Raw genomic sequence first — 23,809 nt, forward strand, 5'->3', positions numbered from 1 at the left:
TGCGAAATACAATCTGCGTCGCATCGACGCTAGTCCGCAGTGTGAAATCAAATCCGTGCGCGGGGTAGCGCTTATCCGTATTGCGGAATGTGTAAACGACGTCACTCGCCTCGTTTGTCCGCTTTACGTAATTTGCGAGCGACGTCACAGCCGCGCTTATCCGAGATATGAAATTCGCGTTTGACGTCACCGCCGCGTTCATCCGCGCAATGCAATCCGCGGATGACGTCACCACCGCGCTTATCAGAGATATGAAATCCGCGGGTGACGTCACCAACGCGCTCATCCGCACAATGCAGTCCGCGGATGACGTCACCAGCGCGCTTATCCGCGCTGCGTAATTCGCGCGTGTCGCTTATCCGCGCTGGGAAATGTGAGCGTGACGCGCCACTGCCACCACCCGTCAATGGCGGAGTCTCGGCGGAGTCGCAGACGGCGGCGGCTGCGCGCGTAGAGAGAAGCTCGAGACGCAGAGCGGCAGCGAGAAGGAGACGGGGGGAGAGCGGCGAGACGGACGCGGCTCACGCGAACACCTCTCGTTTGCAAGCCTCCCCCCCCCCTCTAACACGTCAACCCCCACCCCTACTCGCCCCCCCCCACGTCACCCCCAAACCCTGTAACATCCGAGAGCGTTGCATGAAGCGTCGACGGTAATGTATGCGAGGCAGCCGCCGAGGCTCAATGATGGGTAAATCGCCTCTCTGTTTGTCTCCGTCGGCACGTCCGCCATGTTATGCTTTTGTTGTTGTCGTTGTCGTCGTCTCGGGCTTCTGCGTCGGCACCAGCTTCCCTACCCGGCCCGTCACGACGCCTTGCGCGGCTTTCGGGCTGAGCCGAGTTCTGCAGCGGAGACCGGCGGAGTCGGCTGGGCTCGCTCGGTAGCTGACGGAGCGCGTCGTTGTTTGTGCCTCTCTCTCCCCATCACCCACCCTGGTGTGTGTGTGTGTTTTTTGCGGGCCGGAGCCCAGGTATCATGCGAGAAGAGGAGGAGCCATCCCGCGTGAGGTGCCCGGCCAAGGTGAGAGAGAGGTGGGGGTGGGGTGGCCCCACACCCCCCTCCTCCTCCCCCTAGGGTCGCGTACGGCCTCCTGTGGCCCATCGGCTGCCATCACGAACACCCCATCGGCAGTCGTGAAAGGCGATCGGCTATCGTCGCAGCTCCCCCATGGGCCGTCATCACAACACGTCAACAACCATCCCGCCACCATCGCTTTTACCAACTGTAACCTCGTTATCGGCCACCACAAGCTATAACGTCCATAACCGACCAGCTATCGCAAGCCATGGAGCTGCCATCACAACCCATCAGCTACCATCACAACCCATCAGCTACCATCACAATCCATCGGCTACCATCACAATCCATCGGCTACCATCACAACCCATCAGCTACCATCACAACCCATCAGCTACCATCACAACCCATCAGCTACCATCACAACCCATCAGCTACCATCACAACCCATCAGCTACCATCACAATCCATCGGCTACCATCACAATCCATCGGCTACCATCACAACCCATCAGCTACCATCACAATCCATCGGCTACCATCACAACCCATCAGCTACCATCATAACCTATCAGCTACCATCACAACCCATCAGCTACCATCACAATCCATCGGCTACCATCACAACCCATCAGCTACCATCACAACCCATCAGCTATCATCACAAGCCATCAGCTACCATCACAACCCATCAGCTATCATCACAAGCCATCAGCTACCATCGCAACCCATCGGCTACCATCACAACCCATCAGCTACCATCACAAGCTACCATCAACCAATCAGCTACCATCACAACCCATCGGCTACCATCAACCCATCAGCGACCATCACAACCCATCAGCTACTATCACGACCCATCAGCTACTATCTCAACCTATCACTGCCTGCAACCATCACAACCCATCAGCTATCATCACAACCAATCAGCTACCATCACAACCCATCGACTACCATCACAACCCATCAGCTACCATCACAACCCATCAGCTACTATCACGACCCATCAGCTACTATCTCAACCTATCACTGCCTGCAACCATCAGCTTTCATGACAAGCGAACTTCCCAACCCCATGAGCAGCCGTTACAGCCTATCGATAACCATCAGCACACATCAGCTACCAAGCAGGGAAAATAACTGATCATTCGTAACATTGCAGCTGCCATCTGCAACTGTCAACAAATAGGTGTCAGCCACCATCACAATAATTGTAGCACACGTCAGTAACCGTAAACTTCTATCAGAAACCGTCAAGTATGATCATTGATTATATAACATGAGCAACCGTATTATATCCAGTATTATCTGAAACTTTAGGCTTCCAATGGAATCCTTCAACAGCCATTGACAACTTTCACAAATTGTGAGCAGCTATTGAGACCCATCGGCAAACAGCCCAAATCATCAACCATGAGCAACTAATTTAACATCAGGAATCACAAGCACACGTTACAATCTATGCCCAAACATAACCCGATCATCTGCAACCCTAAGATACCTTCAGCAACTGTAGGCTATTACTGCATCTAAGCGTTTGTAGCAAGCAATCAAAATCCAATTCAATAAAAATCGTAACATCAATATTCATCAGCAGCCATACTTATCTACCATCAGCAAATGTCAGCTGCAGTCAATGCATTAGCTGCCATGAGCAGTGATCTCCCATCAGAAACTTTCAAAACATTTTGCAAAGTATCAGCACGCTTTACAACCCATCTACATCCCAAGCAATACTACTACCATCAGCACACTCAACTTGCCCACACTCATAATTTCCACCTTCAGAATGCATCACTACTGTCTCGAGCACACATCAGCGTATCCCATCAGCAGTAACATCCATATTCTTCTATTGCTTCATGATCGCCTCCAATTCTCAGTATCACAAGGAAACAACGTTTGTCTATAATTCAATCTCAGAATCTTTTTGGATCCATTCGACAGTAGCTTTGAATCATGGTTGACTAATTCCTGGCATTTTTGCTAATCATAAGACATCGTTTAATGTATAGCAATTTAAGAACCTGTTCAGATGCAATGTTTTTCAACGTGGACCTGAAGTTCCAAACACCCTGAAGCTGTAAAGTTGCAATTAAAATTTTGAAATATAATATCCTAGCTTACCCCTGTATATTGTCCTAGTTTAGTCCTGCACAAGTATCTGCAAGTGAAAAACAAACTTAGCTATGACCATCTATTAGTTAAAATTGCACTAAAACCAATATTCATTATGATGTTTATTCCGATAATTAAAACGTTGGTATTTTATCACAATATCATAACATCAGTCTGTTCAATTGACATGAATACTAAACTGAGATAAGCCATGATGATCAAGGCTTTCCTTTTGCCCTCATCTTTATTCCATTTAAATTATTAGACAGTACTGAACTATAAACACAATGCCGAACTGTTTATGAAGCAAATTTATCCACCAAATATACAAATTAGACATTTTAACTTGGCAAAATAAATATAAAATGCAGAACCAGAATCCCAATCCCATAACTATATCAGAAACCTACATACGAGCATCATAGATTGTACAGCATTTTCATTGTGTCTTTATGAACCTGATAATGTCATTTGGAAACAAGTAATCAATGCTATATAACATGCTGTACTCTACACAAGCCGACATCTGCAGAATGCCTTAAGACAGCGACGGTCCTGCTTTGTTGCAGAACGTCAATAAATACCCATCGAAGATTCAAGGAGACAGCGAGAATCGTAATGATAAAATGCGGGATTCGAGAGGATCGTCTCCGTCGTGCAAGATGCCGCGGAGATCCAGCAGCCCCGATGGTACGGGACCCAGGGCCCTACAGTCTCACAGGCCCAAAGAGAGGTGCCGAGGAGGTACAGAAAGCGTCGTGTCTTGCACCACAGTGATGGGCAGCTTCGTTGACTGCAATATAAGTTGGGTGATGACCAACTCAAAAATGTCGCCAGTGTTTCCCCGCATAAAGGAGTGTATGGCAGTGGTGGTGTGTATGGTCCCATTGACGGGAGAGGTAGTGCAGCAGGTAGCGCGTGGTGCTGGCCACCCACCCCCTTCGTGTGCCATGCCGGCCTTCATAGGTGCTCGCGAAGAGCACTTGCCTGAACAGTTTGTTAAAGGCTACATGGGGGATCTTCGTCTTTTGGTCCCATTGACAGTCCTTAGCCAGTGGTGGAATTCTTGGAGTTGGCTCACTATAGATTGCAACCACTTTTGACTGCTCACAAAGTGGTATGCAATTTGTCAGCCTCTTAAGAAGAGATTATGGGCTGAATTGATCCCAGGTTGAGATTTAAGCTTGCAATAGTATTATTGCAAGTCAAGGGCTGTAACCCAGCTCCACTTGGCCACTGCTCACCGGAATTGGTGACTGCACCCAGGCTATGCTGTATACTGTTGATTGTAAGAGGCAATCTCAAGTTTTATGCTGTCGAGGACCACACTACAGTATAGTTGTTATACGTGTCCAAACCACTTGTTCATAATTTACACATGGAACGCATTTGACTTGATCCTGAAAAAATATACACGTAACTTTTGATCGTTAATATAGTAATGCTTCGGATGATATAACCTATATCTGCTCAACATGTTCTACTGCAATGCTGTGTAGTTCTGGCAGTTTAATAGAGACAGTGCAGAACACATTATTCAACTCTGACCTTTGGATGAAATGAATTTGTTTCATGTCACAAGTGTAAATGACATTTACAGTTATCCATACTTAACCTTCTGGTTATTTTTGTCAAGGGTCAAGTGATGCTGTGGATGGAAGTTCTCGAAATCATTCTCGTCCTGTGTCAAATTCACATCAGAGTGAACATTACAAGAACACAGCTCCTCAAGTGAGTTTAATGTCTTGAAACTGCATTGACATGCCAGCAATGCTTTGCAGAGACTTGGCTATGAGGTTAGCCTGTCAGATCAACTTGGGATAATTCCCTTACTCGCAGTGTTAAAAACATTATAAACGGAACATTAGGGGTGGAACCATGCACTGATCAATCAGTTTATTAAAAAAATTGTTGTTTAATGGTTTCACATCACCCCTGAAAACCACTAGAGGTGCTACCATTTGTCACAGTATTACAAAAATAATAACATTTTGAGTCGAATCATGACTGAATTTGTGACAATTCATGACAATGCTGGAGGGTGAATCTACCCCTACTTGGACTTGACTGGATTGCTGGGGGGTTCATGGTAATAATCATCTCCATGTTCTTAGTCTGTGCTGCTCATGGGCAGCATTTGAATATTGGGCTCCCAAGTAAGATGGCGAGTTGGATGGTCTGATAGGAGTTATGCACCGACTACAAATATCCTCTGTTATGACTGTCACGTGCTTAATTCGTTCAAACCAAAAACTGCAATTGTGTAACAGGTGCACAGCAAACCATTCATATTGCTTTTTTATAGTAGGATATATTGGGAAACCGCTTTGTTTATATGATCATAGCACAATAAGATTTAATTCCTGAAAAAACCTTATTATAATAGGAACAATATTGGGTTTATACAACTCTGCTTATTTTCTAAATGTAGCACTGTTACATCACACATTGGCCTACACTTGAAAATGCATGCCTTGGGATTAGTTTCACACATACACAGACTAATTGGAGGGCACATTTGTTTTTATGTTTTGGTGCGGTATAAAGGATTTATATTATATTTTAGCCAGCAAACCGTAAACCCAAGGCAACGCCATGACCACGAAACGACACGGGTACACAACAACCAGTGATGTGCAATCATCGGGTGTGCTTTATAAGGTTTAACTCGCCACTTTGTCTTTGGTCAGTTGATGTATTGTTGCATAATTTGAAATCATGTTTTTTGTTGCGATAGCCACACGATCCTGCCGATGACTGGTCAGAGCACATCAGTTCTTCTGGAAAGAAGTACTATTACAACTGCAGGACAGAAGTCTCCCAATGGGAAAAACCCAAGGAGTGGATTGAAAGGTTGCTGTTTGCTATTCATATGCACATTGTGTTTTGAAACATTGCGATATGAACATTTATACAGGCATTACCACAAGTATATATCTGGTCAAATTAGGGGCCTTTGTGATTAATCATCTCTGGGAACCATGCCAAATCAAGACAAGTCATGATAATGGAATATACATGTACTAGTAGATGGATGACATCTATTCAAATTTAAATGAGAAAGTTGTAGGATGATCAATCCCATAAACTTGTTCAGAAAAATTACCTGGTGCACGTTAAGTTTACTAGAGCATATCCAATCTCGCTTTTTTTCCAGAAATCTCTTGGAATGGATAAAGTAATCTTCAAAGTAAATAACTGCCATGCTGAATCGTTTACTTTTGTGTGTTAAAATGCTTAAAAATTATATTGAGTATTGTTCAACTACCTCTGCTGAATGTTAGTGTTTGTATCGAAGAGTGGCACGGACCTAGAGCTTTGATGCACTTCATACTATTAAGATAAACCTAGAAAGCCAATTTTTTGTTGATTTATTAGTGTCTGGCTTCAAAACTGATGTTTGCCAATGCCATCAAATACCAACCTCAACTTTTTTTTACCATATCTAATGCTGTAGTTTTGTCATTTTCGTTGTATCTAAAAGTGTATCTTGTATAAATCAACAAATTGTACGTGATATTACAAAATAATATAATTCGTAATATTACATACTTTAATCGTTCAATGGAATTGGTGCATGAAAGGAATACGATTTGTTTGCTGATAAGCGACTGTATGGTACCACCTGGTAAACTTTTATTCTTTTTAAACAGGGAACAGCGGCACAGAGAAGCGGCGAACAGAATGGCTGTTACAAACAGCTTTCCTAAAGATAGAGATTACAGAAGAGAGGCCATGCAGGCAACTGTACAAAACAATACCTCGAACAGATATGTTGGTAAGTGGGACTAAACCATTCATTGGCTGACTGCTGTGGGATCTTTGCTGGAGAATTAGATTGGCGGTTAAAGGGAAAAATAATTCGACACACTCCCAATTTTTTTAAATTTGTTTGGTTTTATTGCCGGAAAATGTATTCGGTATGCTTGTTTAAAGTAAACCTGAAAAAGAACATTGTTACGTGCAGACCAAGGTATAAATGGGTGTAAATTTTACAAAGTTGAATTCACAGTTTTGGAAAAAATGTATGATGTGGTTGAGCTATAACTCACAGCAACAATACTTTGTCATAGGTGGTGATGCTTGAAGCTTGTTCAAGGGTTTTGAAAAAGATATTTAATTTTTTAAGCTGTGCTCTAATAAACACCAGGTACAGCCACACAAATCTTCCCTGTTTTCCATTGTTTTGAAGAGCAGACAATTTTCTGCATCGCCTAACATGAACGTGAAGTCAAGAAAATGCAACTTGAATTACTTATTTTGTGTTTGTGAAATGGCTCTGTTTTGGGTTGCACTATCATTGGAGTGTCCAATGTGCAATTGAGTTCAAATCCTTGTCAGTGGTTGAATGTGCCCAACATCAGAGGAGTGTGGCTCTTTCACGATAAGCCTCAGTGTTTTTCAGTTGAAGTGAGAACTACCCCATACTCATTGTATTTTACATGGATATGTAATTTTAGCTCATTGGCAAGCGATTTGTCCCAGGATGGGAAAAAGCTGATATGAAAACTCTTGCTGCAGGAATGAAAAATAATACTTGAATTTTTGGTTAAATATTACCACAAAGGATTTGCTTCACTAACTTTTTTAGCTTGAATCCTCACCTTGTTTAAAGCTATAGTTTATATATATTTCGTGCAGAAGAGAAGCAATCGAGCGAGACTGGGGGCGTTCTGTCACAAAACTCGCTCTCGCAGACGAGCAAACACAATGACAGGGACTACCGGCTGTCACGCACCGAGTCTGTGGGCAGTAGCAGCGCTCACCCACACCCCTTGCCCGGCCATCGGCCGGCAGGAGGCCAGTTGCCCAACAGCTCTCCCAGCTCCGTGCTCGGCAGTACCTGCAAGAAGGCGGCAGATGCCAATGGGGCAGGTTCCCTGCCCAAGCTGCACATTCCCAGCACGTGGCACAAGACCGACAAGAAGGGTATGGAGGCTCAGCAGTGTTCACAATAAAATTCTCATGACTCCGTTTTGGCCCTGTTGGGTAAACCGAATTATTTATATTTTTCTGATTCTTACTCGTGTTGCAAACTTGAACTAGAGGCCATTGTCTGGCTTCGGCAGCACTGATAAAAATGGTTGACTCAAAAAATGAAGGTTTGGAATTGAAATCGAGGTCAGAGATCAACTCGGCCCATCATCTCTCCTGCATTGAAATTATCTCTCTTCGTGAAGAATGTAGAATTTCTACAACTGGTCTCAGGGCTGCCATCAAATACAAGCGCTGCCTAATGCATTTTATAGGGAGTGACACATTCAATAGAATTTTAATAAAGGATGTACCAATATTTTATTCACTTAAAAATTCTGCTGAATACCATTTTTTTCATATTCGATTGAATTGAAAAAAAGGTGATGCTAAATGTTGATTTTGAGCAGGCAGCCATAATGTAACCATCTGGGCCCACGGGGAACCTTTCTTAGGTCAACTCGGCACTCGTGCAGTGTATCCCAGGCATGGTGCTGGTCACAGCATCCTCTCGTGCTGTGCTTGACATGTGTAGACGCTTGCTAATGTAACTTGGCACGACAGTCTATGTAAAGCTTAAACGGGGAATTCTCTATATATGTAACGTGTGCCCGTGTCGTGGTGTTGTGCCGGTCGCAGGGCGCGATGCTTCGGACGCCCCAGCAGAAAGGGCTCCCTCGGCGTCCGTGTCGACCCCGTCGCCCTCGCCGTCACCTGTGTCCCGGCCGGCTCCAAGCACCCCGACCCCGGCTACGGCACAACCGCAGCCCCAGCAGAGCCAGGAGGCTTCGTCCGCGCGGCACTCCTTGCCATCCGTGCACGCCTCCCCCCAGCCCAGCCCCAGCCTAGAGCGACTACAGGAAGGTACCCAGTACTGTGTGACCAGCTGCCCAAATAATGTCTCGAGCACTTTCAGGGTAATAAGCGCACTCCGTGATAAATGCATGGCCAGGTGACACTGTTGAAGTAAGTGGAGCGCTGGACTCGCGATCCGAAGGTCGTGAGTTCAAATTTTTCTCAGGAATTTACTGATTAATATTGATGACATTAACGCCATTTATTGGGAGTGCTTGTCCTGAGATTGTCTTGTAGAAAGACTTCCCGTTGTGAGAGGAATGTATATTCTTCAACTCAATATACGACACTGATTTAGAATAGATTGGAAAAGAATCCCACAACCAAGAAGCCACCGATTGCTCATTTAACCAAAGGAGACACTGACTTCGGTGTATATTTCAATTGTCAGAAATTATCAGTGTCACCATTCTCAAAATATGCTTTTATCATTCTCAACATAAGCCATGGTCTATCCACAGCTGGCTTCCCCACACGATCACCCTCCATCACAGGCCTGCAATGCTACGATCCATCTGAGCACAAACTGATCTGGTCACTCCATCTCCAGGGTCGTCATCCTCTGGGGTGCATTTGTCTGCTTTAGCTATCATTCCACTTTTAAGTCTTAAGACTCATTGCTTAATGGAAATAAAAGGCATTCAAGCAGGATAACAGTGGAAGTCCAACTCTAGTATACAGTACATAAAACCATAAAGTTGTGGGAAACATACTGCTGCATTGTATGTTCACTACGTTTTCATGAGCTTGTGTGTATATTCATACTTTTTGTCCACCAACAGCTGTAATTAATAACAAGCTGTACCTTGCTATATTACAAACAGGCTGTGCCCTCTATTTCTGTTCTTTGAAGCATGTGCACTTTGTGCAAAGCTGCCTCTCGCTGATTAACGCTCAACACATTTCAGATCTTTCATTAAAAAAAAAAATCTATTTTCAGTTCTGATAAGGCTGCAATCTTGAGACATTAGATTTACTTTTGGCATTGAAAAATGGATTAAGGGCTGTTACAATTATTGCTCTACAATCGGTAGTCGTGGACCCAGAATTTTTTTTATGAGGTTGATTTAAAAGTTTTATTTTGCTTGTTGATTTTCTTTGGTCATGTCCAGGCTGATAGGGGACTTATTTTCCCAATATGCCAAGGATGACTCTCTGATCTGCATAGTTGAGAGGGCAGTCAGGTTGCTTTGTTGGATAGAACCTTGAAGGGCTGCGATGCACATTTATTGTGCATCTCTATTGTTGATGATAATTCCCACATTCAGTAACATTTTGTCATGTAGATACCTATAATATACTCAAGTCATTGATTTCAGTGGTTTTAGGTGCAAGCAGAGTGTTGAAAAGGCACATTGTAGCTCGTATGCTATAACCAAAGCACCACAGCATAAGTGAAGAATAATTGGCGAAAGCCCTAAACTACCTTTTAAACTATTTAATAACGGGGGAAAGCTGTACAGTATGTAAATGTTATAATCAGGCGATTGAGCATTACAATGGAACAATTTTCAGTGGCGATAATTTAACAAACATTCATATATTTGCTTTTTCTGAAAAGCACATTTTCTGTTCACAGCGTTTACTCAGACTCTGTCTAAAATACTCTTGGCAGCAGCACCCACTTTGCTGCCACCGACAGTACAACCAGCTTCTCAAGGTATGTTAAGTGCATTGCTCAGTGGATGTACTATCACTACGGTAGCCTAGTTTGCATTCGTCTTGTAGAAATTGCACGCAAAATTTGAGTTGATTCACAAAGGCTTCCAAAAGCCTTTGACATTGTGGTTTCATCTTCTGCATGCTTTGCAGCTGGGGATCTGAATGTACGCTTGCTTGTGTTGCAACTAACCCCTCTTACCTTTTACATGACCCACGTGATTTTTTTTCTTCCAAAAATTCATCACAGGCTTTGTGATATTTTACCCGAGGGTTTGTGAAGTTAATCTTGTCCATTTGCGAAAGGCAACATTTTATTGAATGAATGGGTAACAATAATAATGCTCACTTATGGGTAATTTAATAAGTATATTCAATGATCGATTCTAATTTCCGCTTATATTAAATTTCTGTTAAAAGTACACAAGTAATTTAATAGCTTCCACATTTAAATATTGCTCATTATAACATTTTCTACAATAAATGTAAAATGTACCATTTGAAAAACAGTCATAACACATCCAATGGCTTACCTTTTTTGACTGGTACAGTATTGCAATGTGCATTTGTTTTATATGAATTGACAAAAACATTTACAGCAGGTTTAATGTTTATTCTCTGGAACGTGCAAATACCCACATTTTCCAATACAAGTAATGTGATACAATGCAGTCGGGCCCAATGTATTATTGTTTTCATATGATTTGAATTGAATGACGTTGGTGTGACTCGTACAGCTTTTCACATTAGGCTTAACGATTACTTGTAAAAACGATTAAATATTGTCACAGTTTATCTTGGATTATAGCGTGTACATGACACATTACACCAAGCACCTTGTATTTAAGCGTTGTGTTCAACATTCTGTATTTGGAGTCTCCAATAAATTATGTTATATTGTCCAAACCTAATGTTGTATGGTGCTCTTCCAAAACTTCATATTTTCTCCACAAAATGTATTTTTGTACGGTGGAATTCACAGTCCTGCCATAACAAAGCAGGAATCGCCATAAATTACATTAAATAAGACATAATTAGAAACAATATATAGTCATAGACCACTCAAATTGTGTAGAACCTGCTTCACAATGTATTACTGTATGCTGCCAGATTTAGGTTTCCAAATAGCTCTTACAACTGGAGGTCTTCAGGCAAGTTTCTAAGCCCTTTCAAGCCATCATATGACTGCAACTGGGAAGATAATTTAATAAATTAAGTTAAATAAATATTTGTGACCAAATGTTGTTCACATTGGTCCTAACAGAGGGGCAGAAAATAGATCCAAATTTGTGGACTTTACACCTCAGTGTTTTCTTAAAAAGGGATGCTTGTACCATACCAAACCAAATTTTGAAAGCCGAGACCAGTACGTTGATTAATATGAAATGGTAATGTTTACAATTCATGTGTTGTTCAAGAGCAACTTTGGTATTCGTTTGCTATACTCTGGAAATGAACGTGAGCGTAGAGTCCACTTTTGGACTTTACTGATGTCCACAATGCTTAATACCACACATGCTACGTGATTATGGTGCATTATCGTCACATTACATGGTATACAAAACTCATTTTAAGACAGTTTTCATCATAAACATCACCCCTGATCTATCCACTACTACTAGATGAAGCCCTCCCAACGCCAATGCCATTTCTCAGCCTTGTGATGCGACAATCCATGTTGTCCCCTCCACAGGAGCAGATTTCATCGTTCCATCTCTGCAGTGGTCGTCCTTTGGTTTTCTTAGTCCCCAATCTTGTCCATCAACCATCATCTCTTCTAGCGATGACTTGGCGCTCAAGCCCATGTTCTTTAAAAATCAATATTAAGTCTCTTATTTCTTTGGTTTAATACTCCACTTGTGCCTCTTTCTCTTCTTGTTGTAATTCCCAACATGGATCGCCATGCTTGTGTACTTTTCAGTTTTTGTTTTGTTTTCTTTGTTCCATTTGTCATAGCGGGCAATATGCACTGACTGAAAAACTATTCTCTTCAAGGCGCATTGTTACGTTTCTTTAATTATTAAACTCAATTGTCCAAAAGCAGTCGAGCTTAATAATTCTGCACCGCTTAAAAAAAGGCTTCTGAATATACACTGCAAGCGACTGACGTGAAGGTGTTGAAATTTCAGCCCAACAGCAGAGTCCGTCGTCTGCATCGCTGGGCTCGGATGTCTCGTCCCCGCGTGCTCACATTTCCCCACGCGTCTCAACCCCACAAGGGAGCACGAGCCATTCCAAGGGCCAGACCAGCACCCCACACAGCACCACTCAACTTAAGGTACTCCAATTTTTATATGAAGGATCGTTGACTTTAAGCTTTCGTGACTGCAAGAATGAATATTCTTTGGGTCTTTCGTTAAAGTCACGTTGATAGGTTTAAAGAAAATTTAAAAAAAATAACTACTACGACGTTTCGATCGCAACACAAGCGATCGTCATCAGCCCATTGTGCCATAGTTCTTCACCAGTCTCAACTAGCTCCACATCATTTTCGACCTTGTGATTGCCTAGGAAGCCACGAACCACTGCGACAAAGCTGTTGCAAGCCACTTTCTCCGTTCTAGTGAGCTTCGTGGGGAATTCATTGCACTCCAGGATCTTCTTTATCTGTGGTCCGACGAAGACACCGGCTTAGACATTTGCCTCAGACAGCTTAGGGAAGAAGTCTTGAAGGTACTTGAAGGCTGCCGACTCCTTATCTACAGCTCTGACAAATTATTTCATGAGGCCAAATTTGATGTGCAGTGGTGGCATCAGCACCTTCCGGGGGTCCACCAGTGGCTCCCACTTGACGTTGTTCCTCCCCACAGAGAACTCGGTCCTCTGTGGCCAGTCCCGCCTGTGGTAGTCTGCCTTGGTGTCTAAATCTTTTGTAGTAATTTTTTTATTACTTTAGTATAAATACATGTTCGTTTTGATTAATATGTTGTTTTTTTCTGACTTTATGTGAACGAAAAACACATTCGCCCGTTTTCTCATTGAAAATAGGTAATTTCAAAATATCACTGTCCTGGTCACAAAAGCAAAGTTTGTGGGGAATAATAGCCATTTTCTGTACTTTTGAGGCAGAAGCAATTAGGAAATAACACTTCCCAGGAACAAAAAACTAAAAAAAATTGTTACACAGTGTTATCATCCACATTTGCCTGCACACATCTGCAGGCCAAAAAGTACTCCTAAAGATGTTCGAAGTACTTTCTTTACTGAGGATCCTATGTATTATGAGTACACACCTGGATGTAAACTGATGCTGTTGTTACGTATTGTTGTTTGTAACGGCGAGCAGACCTCTGCTCCACCCGTGAAGGGTGGCCAGCAGCCCGGAGACAGACAGCCCCAGCCCAGCCCCGAGCCTCCAGCTCCGAGCAGCAGTCAGAGGCATCAGTCGACAAGGTACCACTGGCCGTGTGGCTGTGAGAAGCCTCAGTAGCCTCACATTGCTTTGCATGTAACATTCATCAATGTCCTATATTTACAAAGGAAATTCTCATCTGAAAGATAAAGCTTTTTTCAGAAGGGTCATTAGTTGTATTTGCTGGTCTTTTCGTTTTTTTAAGGAGCCTTTTTACTTATGGGAATAAACCAGAGTACCTGGAGAAAACCGTTGGTTATGATGGGATAATACTCGAAGCTAAAAGCCGTACAGATAGGGCTTTACTGACGATTTGGTAGGACTTGCCGACTGCCATCTCCGAGCCACCTTGCTTCTTTCTCCCATAGCTGTCGTGCAGTCCATGCCTGACCTGCAAGGTAGACTCTTCCAGTAACCCACCCTCTCTGGATTTGTCTTCTTTCCTTTGTCACTGCTCACCAGGTTAACTTGCTCTTACTGTTTTACTGTACAGTACTGTTGTTTTTGTACATTATTAAAATGTAAAAATTGAAGGCATTATCCACGTGTACACTGCTTTTTGTGGTTGTATGGTATTTATACAACATACAATCGTGTTGTATTGCTCTTAATCTCTAAAAATAGCTGTTGACGTTAGCCTTCCTTCCACCGCCCCCAGCCCTTTTCTGATTTCCCCTTCACGTTTTCGTCATCTTCCCGTCTTGCCATCGTCGCCGAGCTGTTGGTACTGCTGTCCGCTCCCACTCTCTCCTCCTCTGTGCCCACACATTGCCACCCAACTCCATCTATTGCCCCACCTTTCCTGCCTGTGATGCTTGTCTTGTCTCAACCTGTCACGTAAAGTGCATTAAACATTACGCTTAAAAATAATAGCATATTCTCTCTCATGCCACCCAGCACTAGTGTAAGTAGGTGAGTTGTTTTGCAATACAGGGTGTCCCATGAGTCTGTATTATTGGCTTGCGGTCTGGATGCAGCCTGTTAGATTCACACAGCCACCTTCCTCTGAGTAGAATTATCTGGACTCGTTCTTCCTTACTCAGAGACATCTTGGGCCTGCAGAAACGAACAAAAAAAACATGAATTAGTTATTTTTCCCTATGGTACCAGACTTATCGGCCACCCTGTATACTCCCAAAGGGTAGAAGATACTTTGTAGCTGTTTTTCTGTCAAGTCCAGGTAACTGAGCCATACATTAATCACGGATGTTCACGGATGTTACTTCTGGATCAAACACCCATCAAGCACACCGATGCATAGTTATACAGTGTTCTGAGTAATTTCGTTACCTTTTACAATGACTATATGAAACTCCATTTAGGGTTGTCTGCAAACTTGGCAAACATTTTTCGTGTACTTTCCTACTGTAGACATTAAGAGCTCAATGGCACAGACCACATTCACTGGTCGCAGACGTCGCATTTATAGTGACCTGTTAAACATTTCACACCCAGCGTAAAGAGAAATAAACAAGTGGCACCCAGTGACCTTGTTTCACAACTGTGAATGTGTTCTTTAGTGCCGATGACAGTTTTACATGCTTGGCAACTGGCCTTTGGAAATATGGCTTCTCTTCCAGAAATCTGATAGCCCTACGAGGTGGGGGGATTGTATGGCAACAGGATACGTAAATCGGCCGTTAATAATGTGCCGCTCAATCACCCTGTCAAGACCAATGTTGCAGAACAAGCATGATCTTATTAAGCGCTGTCACTTAAGTATCTATTTTGTAGGTACAGAATAAAGCATTTTCATACATTTTAGAACCAACTTCAACGGCAGACCCACACATCACATTAACGAACAATGCTATATTAATATATCAGGCCTCAGTCAACGATCATATGAGGAGTTTTCGTCATATGTGCAGATGTATTAACAGTGGGTTGTCCTCATTTTTTACCCCAAAGGTTTGTTTGACGTTCAAAAGTCTAGCGTCTCCCTGCGCAAGCGAACAATTGAATATTGTGCCCCTTTGTGACCCTGGATTGGTTTAAGGCAACTCCAAACTCTCACTGTGAACCTCCCACAAACCGGGTACCTATTTTAACAATGTTGGAGGTGTTTCGGGCTCGGTCCAGCATCTTTTTCGTCTTCTGTTGGTGAGTCAAGTGCTCTAATACTCCCAAACTCTCCACATTGGAACCCGGAGCCTAAACTCGGCATGGGCATTAATACATGGCAAGGGGTGGTGTTATGGAGATGTTGCCAGACGGCTCATTTGAAGCAAGGGCCTGCGTGCTTGAACGTCACAGGCGCGCGTGTTTCCCATGCCCGCACGCAGTCACACGTGCCCCGCGCCGGGCGCCGCTGGGACGCATGCAGGAAGTTCGCAGTCGGGGGCAGTGCCCCAGGCCCTCCCAAACCAGGCCCTGCCCAGCCCCTGCACCTTGTCCGCCGGCCTGGCTGCTCACTACAACGACCAGCTTGTGCGACACGTGCAGGGCTGGCCTGCTGAACACGCCGAGAAGCAGGTGAGTGGTGTCACCATTCACAACGCATATGGGTACTGCACCATGTTCTTGGTTCTTTCGGTAAAGTCACGTAGAAGGGAAGTAATAAAATAAAAAAAATAAAACATGATAAAATAATTCTCACGACGTTTCGGCCACAACGCAAGCAGCCGTCCTCAGGTGAAGACCAGGTCTGTCGGGGAGACAGCGTCTGAATGAAACAGCACCACGCTTGGAGCGTATATTTAAGCTGGGTTGGAAGGGGGGAAGGGCGCCTTGACAAAAGAATTTGCATATCAAGAGGAATTTAGCATATATATGGGAGATGCAGATATGTGGTAGTACTACTTGTGAAATGCGTAGGAGGTGGGCGGGGGGGTTTCGAAACTGCACCATGTGGTTATTTATTTGTTTCTAAATGTGTTTTGTTTTAATAATTGTCTGTTAGATATGAAGTTACATTTTGCACCCATTTTCACCCAATGGCAGCTAATGACATTTGTTTCCTCGTGGCAAATCATATTTAAATTTACCATGAAAATTACTTTGCAATTTTTGTTTTAGGAAACAGCCTGATGGTTAATATAAGTACTGTGAGCTCTCGGTGACATTTTTTTACTGAAATGGAACCTCATCAAAATTGGATGATGTCTCTGTGACTCTTAATTGAATATGTTCTTATACATGCCACCTGTTACCTTGCACGGGTACATTTTTGTGAATGTGCTCTTCAGGCGTCAAAGCTTCGTGAAGAAGGACACAACCTCGGGAGTTTACAGATGTCGGAAATCTGCACGGATCTGAAAAGCGCAAGGTCCTTGGTGCGAGTTAGCGAAATTCAGGCGACGCTGCGTGAACAGAGGTACGTTTGTGCCGCAAGGGTTTACTCATTCGTCTAACTTGCCTTTTTATTTATCGCTTTGGGCTATGGTGAGGCCCTTTATGGAGCAACAGTAAAATATAGTAACCAATTGCCCTAAAATATACAGGATTTATTTTATATTTTTCAAGTTTGCCATTCAGCCTACACTTCACGTAACCTTTAAAGTCCATGCAAGTCATATGAAACGAGAAGGTTGTTCACCCCGAAGAAATTGCCTGGAATATCCGAGCCATTGGCTCCATGAAAGTATAGTTGCCTATTATTGGAACGTGGCTAATTGAGAGGTATCTTTTTGAAAAAAAACTGGATAACCAACATTCAATTTTTTAAGCTCCCACAGTGGATTTATTGAAACAATTGACGTTCACTCGTGAGTTTTTATCGCATAATCTTCCCGCGGATCATTCACATCCTCCACTTGGTCTGCCAACTCTCTCCAAAACCATGTTTTCTGGCTCATAAGCTTTGGATTATCAAGCTTTACCACATTACCACTTTTTTTTTCCTAACTACTTTAATGTGGAGGTCTGTTCCCCAGTGGGATTAATTCGGTTTTGTCTTTGTCTTTTGCAGGATATTATTTTTACGACAACAAGTAAAGGAGCTTGAAAAACTCAAGAATCAAAACTCGTTCATGGTGTAAAGGACTTTGCCGAGAAGGGTTTCTGAAGAAACATTGCCTTTGGGGGGGTTGTGGAGAGAAAGTGGAAAGTTCATGACAGTGGAAATTTAAAATGAAAGTAACATAAAACTGCTTTTTGACAAAAAGAAAAGTTGTTCTTTGGAACCAGTCATTGGCTCAGAGCTGTTGGGAAGACAACACACTTAATTTGAGAACTCAATTGGTCCATATTGTACATATATTTTGTAGTCCTGAGGACTCGGAAAGTGATATGAAATGCTCAATGATGTTAACCTTGTAATTACCTCCGTACAACTACACTTGTTGCTACAGTGTAAAACGTAAAAAAAACACACAACACTCTGGTATTTGAACTGTTGTATTTTTTTTCAGCAATGTTTTAGGACCATTTTATTTGCTAACTCTTCTTTATGTCTATTAAAATTCGTTCACAATTTTTGACAGTTTATTTTGTTTTGCTTTACTGCTGAAATCGCTCGGGATGACACTTCATAAAAATGTAAAAAAAAAGTGCAGCTGCCATTTTATTTAGAATGTCCACACTTACTAAATTCTGATGCACCACTTTTTTAATTCTTCATATTTTACATTTATAATAGGAGCACACCAGCCACAGTGATGTGCAAGCAGACCTTTAAAATATATATTTAACAGCTGTGTGGCTTGCCAGCTGTGTGCTTTTGATGCAGTGTCCCAACAATTTTGTGGCCTTTTGGAGCATCATTCGTATGCTGATTGGGCCCTCTAGTGTTGAAAGCCAAGACTGTTGGTGAAGGGGTGAGATGCTGCCTATCCAGTGGCTAAGGGCCCTTCTGCCAACACTGCGCAGCACCTGTGCTTTTAATCCTTGCTGAAAGACACGATCTGCATAAATCTTCGTAAGAATGCATAGCAGTTAACTGCTGAGTTATTTAATGACTACATTTTGATGGCGCAATTAACAATGCCAAAGCCATTTTAAACAGTTTGCTTTTCAATCAAATCATGTCGGTTTAATTAACGGATATTTATGGATCCATGTGGCTTCAGTGCATTCTTTGATTTCTCAAAACTGCCTTTTCATCAAGGATTTTAAAATAATATTTTGTTTACTTCTTGATGTCCTGTCTTATGTGCAGCTTCTGTTGGTGGTGTCTAATTACTAAATGTTAAGTTCTACATATTGTAGTTGCTGTTAAAACAATAAAATGTAAAGAAATGCGCAACATTACTTAGTTTTCCTTTTGATAATTGTCAACCAACTCTGTATGGCCAAAACAACCCCGAAGGTATGGAGAGGCTTTCAACCAGAAGTAGATTGGACAAAGGGCTGTCAATTGCTAAAATCAATTAAACCAAATATTTCCATGTAAAGCTCGAGATCCTGTATACTATTGACTGCTCCATGTTGGTGAAATACACAGGGCGACAAGTTAAGATAAAAAACCCGGCATTCAACATTCCTGTAAAGTACGATACTATCTTCCTAACAAGGGTTTCATGCTGGGTGTGCCGAATACATTGCTACTCCTTTTGAGTTATTTAAAAAATGTTTCGTGATACTAATAGGCAAATTATTGCATTCGGCAGATTCTCACTACAAGTAATCCACTTGTTGGTGTACACACGGTTAAATAAAAACCTATAATGCATCATGCTGGATGCAACTAGTGGCAAGCTTTGCAAGAATATGTTCAGTAGTACAGTGCCCGACTTTCGAAGTATGATCATTATCACTTAAGTTTCAAACTGTATGGGTAACCCTTGGTGCTTTTACTCATGTCTGGATAGTGTATTATTAAACGCTTTTTTTCCTGCCAAGTTATCACTTGGAACAATGGTTGCTATGTATTAATCTCACTTGAGTAATTTGCACGTACTTTTTCATATTTGGGAAAGTTTGACGATCATTGCCTATTCTTGTGAATGCTACCACGGGATCTTTAACGTCCACTGGTCAATGCAACCACAGTATTAACTAGGGTGGCCGCTGGAATGGAGCCGTGAAGCTCTGCAATACAAGTGACGAACGTGCTACCACTAAGCCACGTCACTGCCCCATGTCTCACATTTGAGTAAAAAATATAGGATAACCCACACATGCCTTATTGTCCAGAAAGTAGGGTTTTGTTGAGAGTAAATGGACAGTGACTGAATTATTAAGCTCATTGTGTGACCACCTGTGGCGATACCTAATAAAAGCAATGAACATGGGATTGTTTCAATCAATCCAGTGTAGGTTACCACCACTATCCTGTGTGTATATATTAGGGAAGTTTGGATTTTTAAGAACAATTTTGGATATTTTCCCCATGTTATTTACATTGTGTAATAATTCAGTGTGTCATTGCTAACAGTGATGCCACGCTATGCCATGTGGCACTCATTTGTGGGAAAAGCACAAACTGCATGACATGCGATGTCATTTCCGGCGATATTCTTTCAGATCAATTCGAAACGTATTATATAAAAAAAAAAAATTATTGGCTCAGTTTCCCGAGTTTTTAGGATTAATCTGAAAGTCGGAAGCACATCCCTGATATAGACGTCGTCTGCTTGTTTATTTTAAAATAACATTTGTCTGCTATAAACTTCCACGTGATAAGCCTCTTCGTTGAGTTGTCATTTGTGGCCAGGTCGCTTCTGAAAAAGCTATATAGCTTAGTAGGCCTTACCTGGTAAAAATAGGTAATTTTGCGATGTTAGTCACAATGACACGAATGGTTTATTACCTGACATACTGAATATGCGGGGCGTTTTTTCAAGGACGCCCCTGAATAAAGCTAGGGGTAGGATTAGAGGATTTGCATTTATTCAGCACCTAAATACAATATATCATATCGAAGTATTTCCCAACACAAACGACATGCAACGCACTTGCGGGCAAAATGTGGATATAATTTTAACAAAACGAGTTACAAAATTTAATTTCAGCCAACTACAACAACTATGAACCCACATGCACATTGGGAATAACAGCAATCGTTGCTTGGTAGAGACAAGTTAGTCATTGCCTCGGAGCAATTATTATCTATCAAGGATTGGTAATAAGCAGGTGCTTAATGGAGAGATTTATACAGCAATTGTATCAATCCACTGCTGGATGAAAATAACAATGTGGGATTTCTAAAATTTCAAACAAAGCGCTTTGACTACACGGCTCTCCGATGATGCGTTTTTGGGATTATACTGGGTGTTGTTCGGCATGATGTTCTCGACGTTTCACCTCCATAATCTGTCGCTTTTCAATCCAGCATATGGAGTGAAACGTCGAACAAACTGCCGAACAACACGTGATAGAATTGGGGAAAACAAGCGAGAGATCAAAATGAAAATGGACGCAGGAATATACCGAGCCAGTTTGTGAGGCTGACATTTCAATTCCAGCCATCACTCGCAAAAAACTTTACAGTGAACTACTAACACATTCCTGCGGAGAGAGCTGGTAGGAACGTTGGGTTTCTCGGTCAATGGCCAGGGTCAACGGCAGCGTGGTGTATTCCGCAAATATGGCCGACTGTGAGGGCGGGCACAAGCCGGCGTGAGTAGGTTAAACGTTGAGTTTTATAAGGGCACCACGGGGTGACCAGCCCCTCCCCACCCAACCCCACCCAGCCCCACCCCACCCTCCCCTCCCCACCCAGCCCCTCCCCACCCTCCCCTCTCCACCAAGCCCCACCCCTCCCATTTTTGGATACACGACGGACGGACACAATAATCCCCTGTGGGCTGGTGGAACCAGGTGGTTCCTACCATTAAAACCTGACGTCTTGGCCAAAGTGGGTGTGAGCAACCCCGTTGGGTGATAATTCGCAAGAGTCAAATTCTGGGTTTCCAAGAATCCCATGCATCACGATAATGAGGCAGTCATCTGGTTAAATATTCACAGGCGCATCTGTCGTCTGAAGGTGGCGCCCAACTCCCACGTTCGCCTGTCGCGTTTGTCAACCAAAACCGCTACAAACTTTAATTTACATACGATTTTACATTTTTTTTTAAATCAGATCTGATCGTTATCGAAACAAACGAAAACAAAATAACAGTTTTGCAAGAAGAGCCACCGGTGACTAGGTAGACAAACCTAGTCAATTCGTAAAACTGTCACGTGAATCACACTGTCCTGAAGAGGAATATATATACAGGAATAGGCGACGTTTCGGGCAATGGTTCATCACCATCGTAGAGATTAATGTTCTCTCTGTTATAAATATGTCCTGCAGGGGGCGCCAAACTCCTGTACGACTGGCGCAATGGACCATAGCAGAGGCGATGTTCTCTGTTACCTAAAGCATCACCGATTGATTACTCAATAAAATTTTAATTTTAGAGCAGCGTTATTGAAGAATGTATTTTTGTTATCTCTGCTTGTGCACCACTGCCAACACAGTATCGGAATGTTTTATTTTATTTGTACAAACTGCCATTCCATCAATAGATCTTCTATTTAACCAGATAACCTGCTCAATTTTCTTCGGGTTACCTGCCCCTGGTAAAAAAATTCAGTAGTTACAGGTCAAATTGGGGTCATCCTCTTCACAAACTTGTGACGGATCATATTGTCACGGATATGGAATGCAACAGTACAACACATAGGATATATAGGCCCAATTATTGATAACTGTGGGCCATGGTCATTAATATCCACTTCATAAAAGACACTGAGTTTAATTCATTCACCGCAGAAAATACTGGGACGCAAAAGGGGGATTTGAACCATCGGCTCTCAGCAATGTGGCTCAGTGCTATGATGCCCAGCACGTTCTTGTGCTTTCAGTTGGTGGCGGAAATTAGCAGTGCAGCAAGTGGGTTGCTGTGACGAAAATGTTCAGCTGTTATCTGGTCTGTGTTTTTATTCATCTTCTGGTAAGTCTTATGTACACAAATAACAAATGTATCGATAAGCAAACACGCTTTCATGGTTAAATGTATTATCGCTGTATGACTACTCTTCGCACATACAGTGTAGGTAACAGTCGAGGTAAGAACTATTTACATAACATAAATAATTTACAACAGGGGTTTGAATGGAACTAAATATGTACACAACTACATTTATGCAGTTTTACATGACGCAGATTGTTGATCAAAGTTAATGTTTGGCTAAACATCTGTTGAGGAATGCACGCAGCGTCGTTTGTAAATCCAGTGAACTCCTGCGCGAGACAGCTCTGCTTGGAAAAGGGGTAAAAACCCTTTTCCACCCAATGTGAAAAGGGCTTTCCTGTTTTATCTGTCTTGCAGTGATCACAATGCTCAGGGCTCTATACAGCGTCTGGGCTCCGTCTTATTGATGTGATGGAAAGCAGATCCATTTGGTGGCGCCCAGCCATCATTACCTCCAATTACATTAATTGTGCCCTCTCCAGTTCCACCTCTCTCACTCCATCCCTCCCTCCCTCCTAACTCCCTCCCTCCCCCCACATCTCCACCTCATGGCATGCCGCATTCAAAGCCCACAGTCTGATTGTAGCCTCCAGCACAGAGCAGGCAGGCATCACCACTCACTGCTGCATCGCTTTTCGTCGTTGTACTGCGTGAATCTCAGGATGTGTGTTTTCTTTTCGGATTGTACCGCGTGTTGTTCGGCATGATGTCCGACGTTTCATTCCCCTTTCTGGAAGCTTCTTCGGGAGCTAATTCGGCAATCACTACGCACGCACTTTCCTTGAGTAACCCAGCTCACGCCAGCCGTAACACAATCGTACAATTCGACGGACACACATCCCTCGACCCATACGGTCACTCGACGTGTGCAGACAGCCCTCGTCTATTCAGACGAGGGCTGGGCCGTGGTTGGACGCTTTGGAGGTAGTTGGAAGATTATCAGGGTTTTTTTCTCCAAATGTTTGAATATTGTATCATGTGAAATGTGCATTTG

The 23,809-nt window shown here is 42.8% G+C and overlaps 1 protein-coding gene across 4 annotated transcripts; it reads left to right on the forward strand.

Annotated features, from left to right (window-relative positions):
• Window positions 1-361: 361 nt before the first annotated feature.
• On the forward strand, window positions 362-19,159 carry LOC144934596 (WW domain-containing adapter protein with coiled-coil-like). 4 transcript variants are annotated; one of them, XM_078860579.1, is made up of 14 exons: window positions 362-688; window positions 969-1,018; window positions 3,702-3,822; window positions 4,769-4,863; window positions 5,870-5,985; window positions 6,786-6,910; window positions 7,774-8,061; window positions 8,746-8,970; window positions 10,541-10,621; window positions 12,750-12,898; window positions 13,907-14,013; window positions 16,258-16,447; window positions 17,161-17,288; window positions 17,883-19,159. In XM_078860579.1, exons 1-14 carry the CDS (start codon window positions 658-660, stop codon window positions 17,950-17,952), a joined length of 1,776 nt encoding a protein of 591 aa, XP_078716705.1. In that variant the 5' UTR covers window positions 362-657; the 3' UTR covers window positions 17,953-19,159. The 4 variants fall into 4 exon arrangements, with proteins under 4 accessions (XP_078716705.1, XP_078716704.1, XP_078716706.1 ...); XM_078860578.1 differs by having other exon boundaries at window positions 363-688; window positions 3,702-3,876; XM_078860580.1 differs by lacking the exon at window positions 10,541-10,621 and having other exon boundaries at window positions 363-688; window positions 3,702-3,876.
• The last annotated feature ends 4,650 nt before the right edge of the window (window positions 19,160-23,809 follow it).

Source organism: Lampetra fluviatilis, chromosome 10 (genome assembly GCF_964198595.1).
Source record: "Lampetra fluviatilis chromosome 10, kcLamFluv1.1, whole genome shotgun sequence".
Taxonomy (NCBI): Eukaryota; Metazoa; Chordata; class Hyperoartia; order Petromyzontiformes; family Petromyzontidae; genus Lampetra; species Lampetra fluviatilis.